Raw genomic sequence first — 13,978 nt, 5'->3', positions numbered from 1 at the left:
GCTGTTTTTTTCTCCGCCCCTAAGAGGTTGACTCCAAACCCGGAGTTCCGCTAGGTCCAACAGGAGGGTTTACGGCGTGAGCGGCGTACCTGGGGAGAGGCTTAGGCAGCGGCAACCGCTGATTGGCAGTAAAGGGGTTCACTCCCCATCTCCTGCTCGGGCAAAACCAGGACAGCCAATCAGAGAGAGGACTAAAGGAAAGGACCCAATCCTGGAGCAGGGCTGAGGGAGGGGGTGGGGACAAATGGCTCAGGTGGACTCCGGGCTGGAGCTGTCCTGGGGGAGCTTGTTTGCGGCGGCTGCTGCTGCCACTGCTGTGCTGGGGGTCCGGTCGCCAGGTAAGGAGAATATGGGGGAGAAGAGGGATGTAGGTGTCTGTGTTGCTTCTGATTGAGAGGATCGGAGAATCTGGAAAAATAGAGGTGAGATGGAAGGAAGATACCTGGAAGGCAACCTTTTGGGGGGAAAAGGGTTCGAGAGGCGATGACAAGGGGGAGCTAGGAAGATGGAGAAGGCTGGTGAATTCAAGGAAAGAAGGAATGGATGAGCGAATGAGCAGCCACTATAAGCCTAGCACTGTACAAACAGCCTTCACTTTTTCTCATATGATTCTTACAATAACCCTTCGGGTTGATATTTCTATCTCCATTTTGCAGATGAGGAAACCGAGACTGAAAAGTGTAAATGACTTGCCCAGGGTCACACAGCTACTAAGTGGTAGGGCCAAGATAAGAATCCCTCTCTCCTGATTAAGTTTTAACAGCACACCTATGCTGGGCTGGGCTGGGTTGGGCTTGGCTGGGCTGGGCCAGGGCCAGGACAAAATTTGGAAATAGATGTTATAAACACTCTAGGAGGCCCTAAAGCTTTAGGGAAATTAGGTTGAGAAATTGGCAGAGCAATTCAGAAGTACTCAGGTTCTGTCCTCATCAGCTATCTGTTGGGATTCCTAAGAGCTTCTGTGAAATGGAAGGCGTACTTGTGCAGAAAAGTGGAGAGGTGCATTCATGCAGCTTTTCTAAACCCCGGAGGAGTCTCCTCTTGAGAGAGGGTGAGAAAATAAAGAGGATAGGTGGATCTTGGCCCAAGTGATAATGGCCTATGATATCCAGTAGACTCTCAGTCTCTGACAGAGACCACCTTTGTGATCAGCTCTCCCTGAAGGGTTCATCAATTCACCCTTCCTTCTCTAGATCTCTTTATTGCTTTTTTTTTGGGGGGGGGGGGAGGGTGTTTCACACTGTCTTGGACCATTGCTGACTTTAATATCTATCTCACTGGGTAGCATAGAACAATACCGAAATTTATATTGCCAAAGTGACAAAGAAAGCCTGTTAGTTTATTACCACTTCAGGCCCAAGAGGTTAACCTGACAACAGATAAACCATAGACTGAGAAAATAGTGATGAGGATGGGAAAAAGCCATTCCATTATTAGATTATTTATCTATTTTGGTTTTATTTAAATCAGACTAACTGAAATTACTACTCAACAAGAGTTGATCTAAGCCTTAAAAAAATAAAAGTCTGGGTGCTGTAGCTCACACCTGTAATCCCAGCACTTTGGGAGGCGAGGCCAAGGTGAGTGGATCACTTGAGCCCAAGTGGAGAGGTTGAGGTGGGAAGATCACTTAAGCCTTTGATTTCGAGGCTGCAATGAGCCATGACCACGCCACTGCACTCCAGCCTGTGTGACAGAGCAAGACCCTGTCTCAAAATAATAATAATAATAATAAATTAAAAAATAAAAAGTATGTAATCTAATTGTATTTTCTATACAACTTGAAGACAGAAGAGGATATGGTATGCTTTTCTTAATCAAAAAATGGGAACTTCATTAAAGTAGTCTCAAACAGTGAGGTAGCACTGCAGCAGTCCAACAGACCATGATTCTTATCTCGGCTCTGCTGACTTTGCTGTGTGACCTTAAGAAACTTGTTTAACCTCTCCGTTCCAACCCTCATCTGTAAGATGGAAATATTAATAGTGCCTGCCTACCTCATTGTGAAGATTAAATGGTAATATGTGTTAGGTGCTTGGCACAGTTCATGGTGTAAGTGAACTGTGACCTATTATTATCTTGCAGCCCAACACCAAGATTGCTGTTTCCTTCACTATATAATTTTCTTACTAGTCCTAAAGTCACACGTTAACTTAAACAGGCACAATTTATAAATTTGGAAAAAGAAAAGAGGCTTTATCTCTTGCAAAGGGTTACAGCCACCCAACAGGGAAGAGTGCCTCCCACTAAGATCAGAGACAGGTGCTTTGAAGGAGAAGGGTTTGGGGTAGAGCTTTATGCTGAACAGGTTGGCTAAACATACATGTTCAACAGCTTACAGGAGGAACTATGAATATTCCTGAAGGTGGTCCTGACACGTGCATATTGAACAATCATGTGTAACCACATATGACCCCTGTTCACTTTGGAGTAGAGACCTAACATTTAAGTCTATCACGCCTAGGCTCTATGCGTCAAAAAGTCTTTTCAGGACACCAAGACACTCAAGTGTGTGATCTTGCTAAACTGGCCAGGAGCAGTCCACGGTTGGTGGTCTTATCTGGAGAAAGTTACTAAAATCAGTCTCTTGTCCAATCAAAGGTGTAGTTATAGCTGGTGGAATAGGGGTCATGTAGTCAGCCTCTGTGAGCTGGATGAGCTGTAATTGTTTTAATATTGCTTATCTCAAGCCAGTGCTTGTCTAGCTGCTGGAGAAAAAAAACCTTGTGGCAGAATATAAGTTTTATTCTTTAAATGTGGGAGTGTGTGACTTAACCCTTGCCTGGCATGGCCTTAGGTCTTGTTTATAATTTGGTACCTTATTGCACAAAGAATCTGTTCTGTCATTCTTATGATCTCTATTTTAACTTTAATGCTGGTAAGTTGCTGTCTCTAAACCTGAAAAAGGAAGGGATATAGCAGGGCATGTGAGACCTCCCATCTCGTCATGGCCAGGGGCTCAGTTTTAGGATTTTTCTGGGTTCCCCTAGGCCAAGAGGGCCTCTGTTCAGTCCGTGGTGGGCTTAGGATTTTATTTTGAGTTAACACACAGCAGTTTATTTTTAACTTTTAGATTGTTCTTCTAGTTTATGGAGCATGGTATACCTGAGAACCAGAGTCCAGAAAACCTAGGGATGTAAATAGTGACCTCACACCGTAAGTCCCACTCAAATGTATAAAGTTCCATAGGCTTGGAAGAATCTGTCATCAATAGCCTGGCAGGTGTCTGTGAGTATAGTTATAATCACCTTTGAGCTACTTGCATTACAAAGGAATGGCATGAAAACGTGAAGGTATAGAAGTAAAGATAGAGGACTGATTCCAACCCAGAAAAAGGAGCTCTGATTTAGGGTAATATTTTGCAGAAATTGCTTAGACAAAGACAAGTATTATGCCACTTATTGCAAAGTATACTGTTCATTCACCACTATTAGTGTGACTAAATATCTTTTTTTGGCCTGCTTCATTCTTCCTCCCTTCCTGCTTATGGTTGACATAGACTGGCCCTCATTGTCTCATGTCCTCTGCCTTTGTTTCCAAGGCAAAAAGCCCTCCCACATTTGAGGGGAGTCATGAGCCGTTTCCTGAATGTGTTAAGAAGTTGGCTGGTTATGGTGTCCATCATAGCCATGGGGAACACGCTGCAGAGCTTCCGAGACCACACCTTTCTCTATGAAAAGCTGTACACTGGCAAGCCAAACCTTGGTAAGAAATCAAAGAATTTCTGCATCCTTTGTAGGACTGGCCCTATGCTCTGGTTCCCAAACCAGGCTGTACATCAGAATAACCTAGCAAACTTCAACAAACACAGGTACCCATTTCCCTCACCAAACCTATTTATTGAACCTGGGTGGAGCTCAGGAATCCAGTTGCTAAAAAACTTCCCAGATAATTGTGATGCTGCCTTAGCTAGCCTTTGGCAGCCACTGGAGTAATAGACTTTCTGGTGAGCACTTGACCCTTTTTCCCCCAAGCTTCTCTGCATACTTTTCATTCATTTTACACTACCCTGGGCAATTCGTGTATTTAAAAAAAAAAAAAAAAAAGCATTATAAGGGCAAGTGAGGAAATAGACTTACTTGGTGACTCTGTGATGCCTCACTAGAAAGCCATAAAGAAGCTTTACATATATCTCAAAGCCCTCTTCAGAATCAAGTTAGGGCTTACATGACTCATATTCCATGTTACAGATGGAGAGTTATTAATTCAAGGTCTTCCCATGACATAGTCCCTGAGAAAATATTTAAAATCCCTTTCAGTTGGTCTCCCAAAATGAAACTTAAGAAGGCCCATGGCAGCCTTTCCTGGCTTCCTGAGCCTCTCTGCTGAGAGTGTTTGTCCGTTTCAGCTTGCACTTCATCACGCTGGTGTGTGGGGTAGTTTAAGCTGCAGCACTGTTTCACAGCAGATGACAATTCTGTGTCACATTTATAGCTAACCCAGATTCAGGCTCTGACCTAGCTCGTTTTTCTGCAGTGTCTGAGTATAAAATGAAATTAAGTAGGCTAAGGCTCATTTTAAGCAAAGCTCAGATATAATGAGAGTAAAGAACCTGGGAAAGTGAGCAGAATAATTCCATCTTTTCACCTTCAAATGCTGCCCTCAGGTGGTCATGGAACCCTATATAGATTCACAGATTTTTAGAGGTCATCTGGTCTAGCCCTTTGAGTTTAAAGTTGAGGCAAAGAAGTCCAGAGGTCATGTGACTTAAGGGCATATAGCTGAGCAGAACTTTGTGTGTGTGTGTGTGTGTGTGTGTGTGTGTGTGTGTGTGTGTGTATGTGTGTGTGTTCAGCCAGCACAGAAGTTGAAGCCGCCATCTCCCTTGTGATCTAGGGGCCTTCATGGTACTCTTCTGAACGTGGCAGTGCTCTAAAGTGTCCCACAGAATTTCAGCTCATACCTAATCGGGTTAGGGCTGGTTGAGTACTCTTAACTAGAGAAAAGTCCTCAGTCTTCTCATAAGTAAAGCTGTCAAATTGGTTTATATAGAAGGTAGCTATCCAGGGCGAATGCTAGATATTTGGTTGGCATACGGAATCTTTTCTCACTACCATCTAATGGTCTTCAGTATTCTGAATTTGGGAGAGCCGTCTGGTTTTCCAAAGGCTGGAAAACTCCTTAAAGCCCAAGTAAACATTAGTAGACCTTTCAGTTGTCAATTTTGTCCCTTAAAAGTTATCTGATTCAGCAGGCAGTAGACCAGCAAAGGAAGTATCTTCCACTGTTTTGGCATCCCTGAGCCACTGGATGCCTTAGCTCAATGGTTTTGCATTGAAATCACCCAAGCGGGGAGTTTCTAGAAAATACTTATGCCTGGGGCCCTCCTCCAGAGAACACATATAGTTGGTCTGGTACCCAGGCCTTGTAATTTTATAAAACTGCCTCAGTTGACTGTAATAAATGTCCAGAGTCAAGAACCACTGTTATGGTGGAATATGACCTATACTTTCAGGGCAAGATACTTAATACAGCAATGTCAGAACAAAGCTACCAAGAGCAGGGTACCCCCAGCAAGCAACAAAGAAACAGTGCTTTGTCCCACTGCCATGCATACAGGAAACCAGCCTGGTATTGGTTCATCCAACAACATAGATCTGGATGCAGGAAGAGACCCAAGCACTCACATATGTTAAAGACCATATGTGGGCATCTAAATTGGTCCCCAGTATCTCTGAGTTCTCTCCCGGATCAGCCTTGAAAGTCTACTGGCCTCCTGGGCATCTTGTATTTCCAGATCAGTCTCTACAACATTCCCCAAAACCTGTCCTGATCCAGATTGTCTTGGCTTTCAGGACAGAAGGGGTAAATTACTTTATCTAGGAGTTATTTGCCTAACTGGGCTTTTTGTGGGTTTTCACTCTTGGAACTTGCCTTCCAACTGTAGACATTCAAAGAGAATCTGAGAAGTTCTCATTCTGGAATTCCTTCTAGTTCCCATGTTGCCACCAGGACCTCCATCCTGCCAGCCACAGAGAGGTCAGGTCCAGCTCCCTACCTCCCATGAACCACCAGTGAAATAGGAGGAGTTTGGAAGGAACCCCAAACCTCCCCTTCTCAACACTCTTGCTTTTTTCTGCTACACAGTGAATGGCCTCCAAGCTCGGACCTTTGGGATCTGGACGCTGCTCTCATCGGTGATTCGCTGCCTCTGTGCCATTGATATTCACAACAAGACGTATGTAAGGGAAGGAAGAGCTTTAGCATCCTTTTGTTGGAAATCAGATGTGAGGCATACCTGTTACTTTGAGTAATGGGAACTGTTAATCATTTTAATGCATTAGCTTAGAATGTGGATAACAAAATACTCATAGGTTACATTCCCTCCAAGCCTAGAAAACATGATAGACCTAACAGGTCTTCATTAAAGTCTGAAAATTCTCTGGAACTGACATAGCAAACTGGCAGGCCATTATCCAGTGGCCTGCATCGTGCCCCTCCACTTCTTTATGAAAGAATCAGCCTTTCTTCTACTGAAGAAGTAGAGTGGTGTGCTCTTTTTAGAGTAGCCACCCACACTTACCTTTCTCACATTCCTCCTTAAGAAGCAGAAATGAACAGAAATCACGATCCATGAAAAAAGAGGAACCCACAAGTAAACCATTGTATGTGTATGCAGCGTCAGCAGGTGAGGGTGAAAGAGAGGCTAGGGCTCCTGAATTCTACCTGTCTTGGGTATTCAAACAGACCAGGGTGGAACAATTGCAGGCAATCAGAAGCCGTAACCGGCTGTGGCCACTGGAGGGGGCTCGAGCTTTCTTCCCAGCAAGAGTCATCATCACAATCTAGGTGGAAACAGTTTGTTCAGGTCACCAAGGGAGGCTATCAGAATGCCAGCTTCACATTAAGATGTTTTTCTGTCTTATCCAGGCTCTTGGCATCTGGGGAAAACAGGGGGTGGTAATATTTATTGACCTCCTCTTCTTATGCCAAGCTTTTATCTACATGATCTTGATTAAGTCTCTTCTTAGCAGCCCTGGAGGTCATGATTTTAATTCCTGATTTTGTGCATCTAAATATAAGAGATCCAATTAGTTTAAAGAAAGACTGATTTACGTGAGATTTGAAGCAGGGCTATTAGCCCTTTGATCTCTTCAACCTTATTATTTTTTTTTCCAAACTTGAAACTAGTTTACTTGTCCTAGACTGACACATACTTTTGGAAGCAGTGTGTTTAGTTCTGGCCGCAGTTTTGTTGGTAACTAGCTTTGCAGTAGCAAGTCCATTATTCACCTTGCTTGCACCTTGGCCTCTTCATCCATAAAATGAGAATAGATATCTGTTCTACCTCTCAGGGTGACTAAGAGGAAGGGAGGATTGAATAATCATTTTAAAGACCTGTACCATGATGAAGAATTACTGATGAGTATAAGGGATATCTCTTTTGCTTGTTGTGCTTTTGAAGTGAGCAAAGACAACCCAGACCTATCTTTTTTTTTTTTTTTTTTTTTTTTTGAGACAGAGTCTTGCTCTGTCAGCCAAGCTAGAGTGCCGTGGCACAATCTCAGCTCCTTGCAGCCTCCACCTCCTGAGTTCAAGCCATTCTTCTGCCTCAGGCTCCCCAGTAGCTGGGATTATAGGCACGCACCTCCACGCCCAGCTAATTTTTGTATTTTTAGTAGAGACAGGGTCTCACCATGTTGGTCAGGCTGATCTCGAACTCCTGACCTCGTGATCCGCCTACCTCGGCTCCCAAAGTGCTGGGATTACAGGCTTGAGCCACCATGCCTGGCCTAACCCTGACTCATCTTTATCTCAGTTACCATTTACTTTCCCTTCCCCTATGCCCACACAGGACAGCTGCAAATGCTGACTCCTGTTTCCAGCCCTTTCTAGCCTAGGACTTTGATCCATTCACTTCTGATATGCATTCTGATCCTATTCCCTCCCTAACTGGAGACTGAAAGTCAACACACATACATACCTGTTTCCAAATGGGCCAGGCACGGTGGCTCCCACCTGTAATCCCAGCACTTTGGGAGGCCAAGGCGGGCAGATCAATCACTTGAGGCCGGGAGTTCGAGACCAGCCTGGCCAACATGGCGAAACCCCATCTCTACTAAAAATACAAAAATTAGCTGCGCGTGATGGCATGCACCTGTAGTCCCAACTACTCTGGGAGGCTGAGGCAGGAGAATTGCTTGAACCCAAGAGGTGGAGGTTGCAGTGAGCCGAGATTGTGCCACTGCACTCCAGCCTGAGAGACAGAGCAAGAGTCTGCCTCAAAAAAAAAAAAAAAAAAAAAAAAGTATAAAAACATGCACAGGAGAGATACGAATCAAATGTAAGATACCAGTTACTTGTGGGGATGAGGAGAACAGGCTCAGAGCAGGATAAGGATACACAGGATGCTTTAACTCTACTCTGTAAGTTTGTATTTCTTAGAAAAGAGTCTCTGAAACAAAGTCTCAAGAGGTTAAGATCTGAGGGAGCTGGATGTTGGTTGCATTGGTGTTCATTACAGTGTTCGGTAAATTTTTTGTATGTTTGAAGTATTTCATAATTTAAAAAAATTTTATACCTAAAAAAAAGATGTCAGCAACCAAAGTGGTCAGTCACCTAGTAGCCTGTCTCTTCTCTACCTTATAGTCAAAGCTGAAAACCAAGTTCTCTTCCCATGAGGTTGTCACCATGTCCTCAATGTGACTGCTTTTCTAGGCTAAAACACAAAGTAACCAACGTATATTTCAAGAGCATCTAAAAGCCGCAGAGGTGTCCTTGCTCCTTACTCGTCATGAGGCCATTCATTCTGTGGCATCCATCATATAAACACCAACAAGTGCGTGGCCAGATGCCTGCCAGATGGGATTAGACTGCAGAGTCAACCAATTTGGATAAATAGAATATGTAAGCGTGCTGGATCCAAAGTTGTCTACACTGCCTGGGATTGTCATAATTCAGGCTCTGCTTTACTATAGCTGAGTTCACCACTTTGCTGAGACTTGGTCATTCATTCTGGGTGCCCGAACCATTCTCCTCTCAGTTTAGCAGTTGAAAACTTCAGTTTTGCCCTAGATGAGAATGTTGGTGTGATCAAATAACCAGGTCTTCCTCAGGAACAAGTGTCCTTTCTTTTAAGCCTGAATCACATCCTGGGTTCTTATTTGTATGTATCAAGTCTGATAATTTTCCTCTGTTCTGAACAAACAGTAACGTTGGTTCCCATTTCTGTCTGCTTCCTTGTAGGCTCTATCACATCACACTCTGGACCTTCCTCCTCGCCCTGGGGCATTTCCTCTCTGAGTTGTTTGTCTATGGAACTGCAGCTCCCACAATTGGTGTCCTGGCGCCTCTGATGGTGGCAAGTAAGCATCCAACCACCCTAGACCTCCTATAGGAACTGTCCCAGCTCAAGAGCTAGTACAGAGGGTGGACACAGGAGAGAGGGAAAAAAGGTGCTGTATTTGTGTCAGTCACTAATCTTTCCTCTGTATTTAAGGTTTCTCCATCCTGGGTATGCTAGTCGGGCTCCGGTACCTAGAAGTAGAACCAGTATCCAGACAGAAGAAGAGAAACTGAGGCCAGCATTACCACCTCCGGGACTTTATCGTCTTCCGCCTTGGCCATCTTCTTCCTTCATCATCTCTCCTCTTTAATTTCTTCTTTTCTGTTCCATCGTCAGCCCCTTTATTCACTTTTAGCCTCTTTGTTTTTTTAATTTTTAAAATTTAAAGATATGCATACAGAAAAGTATATAACATGTATGTACAATTTAAAGAATAATTTTAAAGTGAATACTATGTAACTCCATCCAAGTCAAGAAATTGCCAGCTCCTCGGAAACCCACTGTGTCTCCTTCCCCCACCTGCAACCTCTTTCCAGGATTCCCATTTCCAGCCTTCCCCTTTTTCCCTTTTATTTTCATGCCTTGATTTGACTTGTGTGGTGGGAACATGTGAACTATGAAACTTAAACCTGCTGCCCACCCAGAGCAGCTGTGACCAAGGGCTGCCTCAAGGGGTTGTCCACGCAGGTTGGGCTCCTCTCTGCTGCTGGACCCAAGACTCTGAACCTTCCAAGGGACAGGCAGTTCTTCTAAGAAGGGCTCCCCTGTGTGTGAGCAAGACCATGGCTCTCCCTCTGTCTACAGATGCATGAGGGTTGGAAGAGTCTGGGCTGTTTTTAGACCTTCTGGTCAGCTGTATTTGTGTAACAACTTTTGTAATAAATAGAAAAACCCTCTGCTCTGATCAGTCCTTTTACTTTGACCTCTGCTAAGACAAGAGCACGGCTGCCTTCTCTGAGCCCTAGGAGAATCACAGCTTTATGCCTGATTGAATACACCATAGTGAGTAGGACAGCTCAAGACACAGGTCAGCCTGGCAGCCTCCAGCTCCTTATTGTCATTTGCTCACTCCTCTTGTATTCTTGAAGTCAAATCTTTTTTCGCACCTTCAAGATTCTACGTTCACAACTAAACACTAAGTGCCCTTTCTTGTTTCCTCCTAAAGAAGAAACAGATTCTTGAGAGAGCAGAGACAAAAAAATAGAACTAGGCAGCGTAGATGAAACAACTGCATGACATGGGAAGAAGACAGCTAAACCCCGAGGAGAATGCACTGGAATGGACAGTTGCTCTTATACCCTACCCAGAGGGCCTCCCCCAGCTGGACCCTCATACGCAGTGTGTGTATCCGAAAGGCCATCGCTATTTCAGCAAATATTTGTTGGGTACTTCTCCATGCCAGACATTTGGGAAAGAGAAGTGAACGACACAAGCAATGCCCCTCCCCTGTGGGCCTTACATTGTAGTCAAGGTAACAGAATCAACAAGCCAACACATGAATAAAGAACTACAAACAGTGATAAGAACTCTGACAAACACAAGGTATTTTGGTCAAGAAGGAATGTAGGGTGGGCATTGGGGAACATAAATTATCATCAGAAAGTCCTCCCTGGGGAGATGGGATTTTTTTTGTTTTTTAGAGTCAGGGTTTCACTCTGTCACCCAGGCTGGAGTGCAGTGGCACAATCACACCTCACTGCAGCTCAACTTCCTGGACTCAAGTGATCCTCCTGCCTCAGCTTCCCAAGTAGCTGGGACTACAAGTGTGCACCACCATACCCAGCTAATATTTTGGGGAGTGGGAAGAGATGGGGTCTCACTATGTTGCCTAGGCTAAGAGGTGGGATTTGAGCTGAGACTTGAATGCTCAGGAGTCAAATGTCTTAAGATATGGAGCAGGCTGTTAGAGCAGAGGGAGCAGCAACTGGAAGGTAGAAATAGTATTTTTTAAGGAGCAAGATCTCTGTAATCACAGTATGGTGAAGAGTTAGGAAGTAAAAGAAAAGGTCAGAAAGGGAGGCAGGGGGCTTGTAAGTGTGTGATAAGAAGCTTGATGTTTACACTTAAATACATTGGGAATTCTCTTATCAGTTAAGGCTCTTTAGGTGAAAGGACAAAACCTACCTTAAACTAGCTTAAACAATAAAGATAACTGGCTCATATAACTGAAAAATTACAAGATTATAAACTTCAGGAAGGGTTTGATCAAGACTAGCTCGATTTCTTCACGATTCTTTCAGTACTACCTATCTGTGCTGGCATCCTCAGGCTAACCTCTTTTATGGTACCAAAGTTAGTTGCAGAAATTCCAGGCCTCATATGCCCAGAACACTGTATCTAGAAAAAATCTCAATAGTAAGAACTATCTTTTCTTTACTTGCCAGCTATATTGTTAGGAGGCAGTAAGAAAAGCAGTGATGACAGTTAACGTTTGAACGCAGATCCACATGAAGACCTCTTATGAAAGGAGTGAATGAAACCATTGGATGATTTAGGTCCTCTGAGCATGCGTCATAGAAATGTGTTTCCCTGGCCGGGCGTGGTGGCTCACATCTGTAATCCCAGCACTTTGGGAGGCTGAGGCGGGCGGATCACAAGGTCAAGAGATCGAGACCATCCTGGCCAACATGGTGAAACCCGTCTCTACAAAAAATATAAAAATTATCTGGGCATGGTGGCGCATGCCTGTAGTCCCAGCTACTCGGGAGGCTGAGACAGGAGAATGGCTCAAACCAGGGAGGCGGAGGTTGCAGTGAGCCAAGATCGCACCATTGCGCTCCAGCCTAGCAACAGAATGAGACACCATCTCAAAGAAAAAAAGTGATTCCAGGCCGGGCACGGTGGCTCACGCCTGTAATCCCAGCACTTTGGGAGGCCGAGGCGGGCGGATCACGAGGTCAGGAGATCGAGACCATCCTGGCTAACACGGTGAAACCCCGTCTCTACTAAAAATGCAAAAAAAATTAGCCGGTCGAGGCGGCGGGCGCCTGTAGTCCCAGCTACTCGGGAGGCTGAGGCAGGAGAATGGCGTGAACCCGGGAGGCGGAGCTTGCAGTGAGCCGAGATCGCGCCATTGCACTCCAGCCTGGGAGACTAAGCGAGACTCTGTCTCAAAAAAAAAAAAAAAAAAAGAAAACCAATTCATTTAAAAAAAAAAAAAAGAAAGAAAGAAAAAAGTGATTCCAGATTAGTAAAGGCAGGGTCCCAAAGGATCTAAAGAGATGTATAGTTAGAGTATTTAGCAGACACTATGGATATTAGATTTCTTAACAGCCCAGGCTTGGGTCCCTTCCTAGATCATTTAAAATAGAATCATAATATTGTTCCTCAGCTAAGAATTGCTAATAGATACGGTGCTAGAATGCCATAGGCCCGGTACAACTCTCTAGAGAAAAAAGGTACAGAACACAGATAGTAGCAGCATATTCAAGTAACATGCACAGGGGGATCACAACTGGGGAGGGATGAGTAACAGGAAGTTGGACAGTTAGGAAGAAAAATGGTAATGCAGGACCGCAGCTGCTGGGACTGAACCGTGGGCCCCAGCCACAGCAAGCTGGTGCATGGCTGAAGTAATCAGAGAACAAACATTTCAACCACCCTTTGAGGCAGAGCCAGGAACAACAGTGGACTCTCTCATCCGCAGTCACTCACATTCCAGCGCATACACAGCGTGGAAAGAGGTCAGGGTCATGTGCTGGATGTTGAGTTGCAGCCCCTCCATGTAGGCAAACAGTAACCTTTACAGCCTTGTCTTTAAAAAATATCCCTCCCAGATGGTAAGGTCTGGCAACAGTGAGATGCTCCTGTGGAAGGCCACAGTTGCTGCTCCTCTAGCTCCTCCCCCGCCCCAGCCCAGCCCTTCCCCGTACCTGAGACAGGGACCTCAGGAATATCTGACAGTCCAGTCTTGAGGGACTTCTAAGAGCCATCTCTGCCCTACCAAATGATAAGGCAGACTACTTTCTGAGAAGTTTTTATTGCCTCGAAACATCTGATCTTACAAACAGAAAACACAAATTATGTTTTTCAAATAAAGCAATAGGTTTGGTAAACATTGTGTTAATACCTTTTGAAGGGTTGATGGGTAAACATCTTTCTCTTTATCAAAAAGTGAAGCACACCCTCACCTCTCTTCCACACTGACCCACTACTTCTGCCAAAAGCAAGAACTTCTTTATTCTATTACATACAGCACGTTCCTTGCATCCATTGCTCGAATCTGTACAAACACACACACACACACACACACACACACACACACACTTGGCTCCTCTCAGGCAGTGGCCCAAGCACCACAGTACTGCAGCCAGCACAGGCTGCCCTGATAACGCTGAGGCCAGGGCAGTGGATGGAGCAAGACAGCACAGTGGTCACGATGGCAGTTGCCCAATGCATAGGAGAAATTACCAAAATCTCATTTTTAGGAGATATTATCAAAGCCCATGAGTACAGCCAAACAGCAGGCTAGATAAGAAAGGTCAGCTTGAGTTGGTTTAAAGGGAATCCCTTTAAGTTTAGAATACCTGATAAAGATTATCGCTCAAAGCAGGTGAGGAGAGGCGTTGGTGGTGCAAATACTGTCCCCAGCAGACATGAGATAAGCTTTTAATTCTAACAGACTCAATTCCCATTTCAAGGGGTACCTTTCCTTCTACCCCTTCCCTCTTATCTCTCAGAAGCAGCTTTGGA

The 13,978-nt window shown here is 44.6% G+C and overlaps 2 protein-coding genes across 18 annotated transcripts in view; one reads left to right on the top strand and one right to left on the bottom strand.

The window, feature by feature from the left end:
- Positions 1 to 236: 236 nt before the first annotated feature.
- On the top strand, positions 237 to 10,182 carry ERG28 (ergosterol biosynthesis 28 homolog). 2 transcript variants are annotated; one of them, XR_012416009.1, is made up of 5 exons: positions 237 to 338; positions 3,542 to 3,705; positions 6,088 to 6,182; positions 9,187 to 9,305; positions 9,440 to 10,182. XR_012416009.1 is itself a non-coding variant. In XM_005561825.3 (5 exons), exons 2-5 carry the CDS (start codon positions 3,573 to 3,575, stop codon positions 9,517 to 9,519), a joined length of 423 nt encoding a protein of 140 aa, XP_005561882.1. In that variant the 5' UTR covers positions 237 to 338; positions 3,542 to 3,572; the 3' UTR covers positions 9,520 to 10,182. The 2 variants fall into 2 exon arrangements, 1 of the variants encoding a protein (XP_005561882.1); XM_005561825.3 differs by having other exon boundaries at positions 6,088 to 6,178.
- Positions 10,183 to 13,249: 3,067 nt separating this feature from the next.
- FLVCR2 (FLVCR choline and putative heme transporter 2) overlaps positions 13,250 to 13,978 on the bottom strand; it is a 70,985-nt gene continuing 70,256 nt past the window's right edge. For all 16 annotated transcript variants that reach the window (XR_012416004.1, XR_012416005.1, XR_012416001.1 and 13 more), the window contains one exon: positions 13,250 to 13,978. This exon is cut by the window's right edge and continues 1,045 nt beyond it. The gene's annotated coding sequence lies outside the window, so the exon portion shown is untranslated.

This window comes from Macaca fascicularis, chromosome 7 (genome assembly GCF_037993035.2).
Source record: "Macaca fascicularis isolate 582-1 chromosome 7, T2T-MFA8v1.1".
Taxonomy (NCBI): Eukaryota; Metazoa; Chordata; class Mammalia; order Primates; family Cercopithecidae; genus Macaca; species Macaca fascicularis.
This window is presented reverse-complemented; position numbering and strand designations above follow the sequence as displayed.

What these genes read in the sequence shown, in the direction of transcription:
- ERG28 (XM_005561825.3), top strand. Translation starts at nt 3,573, where the DNA reads ATGAGCCGTTTCCTGAATGTGTTAAGAAGTTGGCTGGTTATGGTGTCC. An exon ending in CACTGGCAAGCCAAACCTTG is followed by an intron (nt 3,706 to 6,087) that starts GTAAGAAATCAA and finishes TCTGCTACACAG; the next exon opens with TGAATGGCCTCCAAGCTCGG. An exon ending in ATTGATATTCACAACAAGAC is followed by an intron (nt 6,179 to 9,186) that starts GTATGTAAGGGA and finishes GCTTCCTTGTAG; the next exon opens with GCTCTATCACATCACACTCT.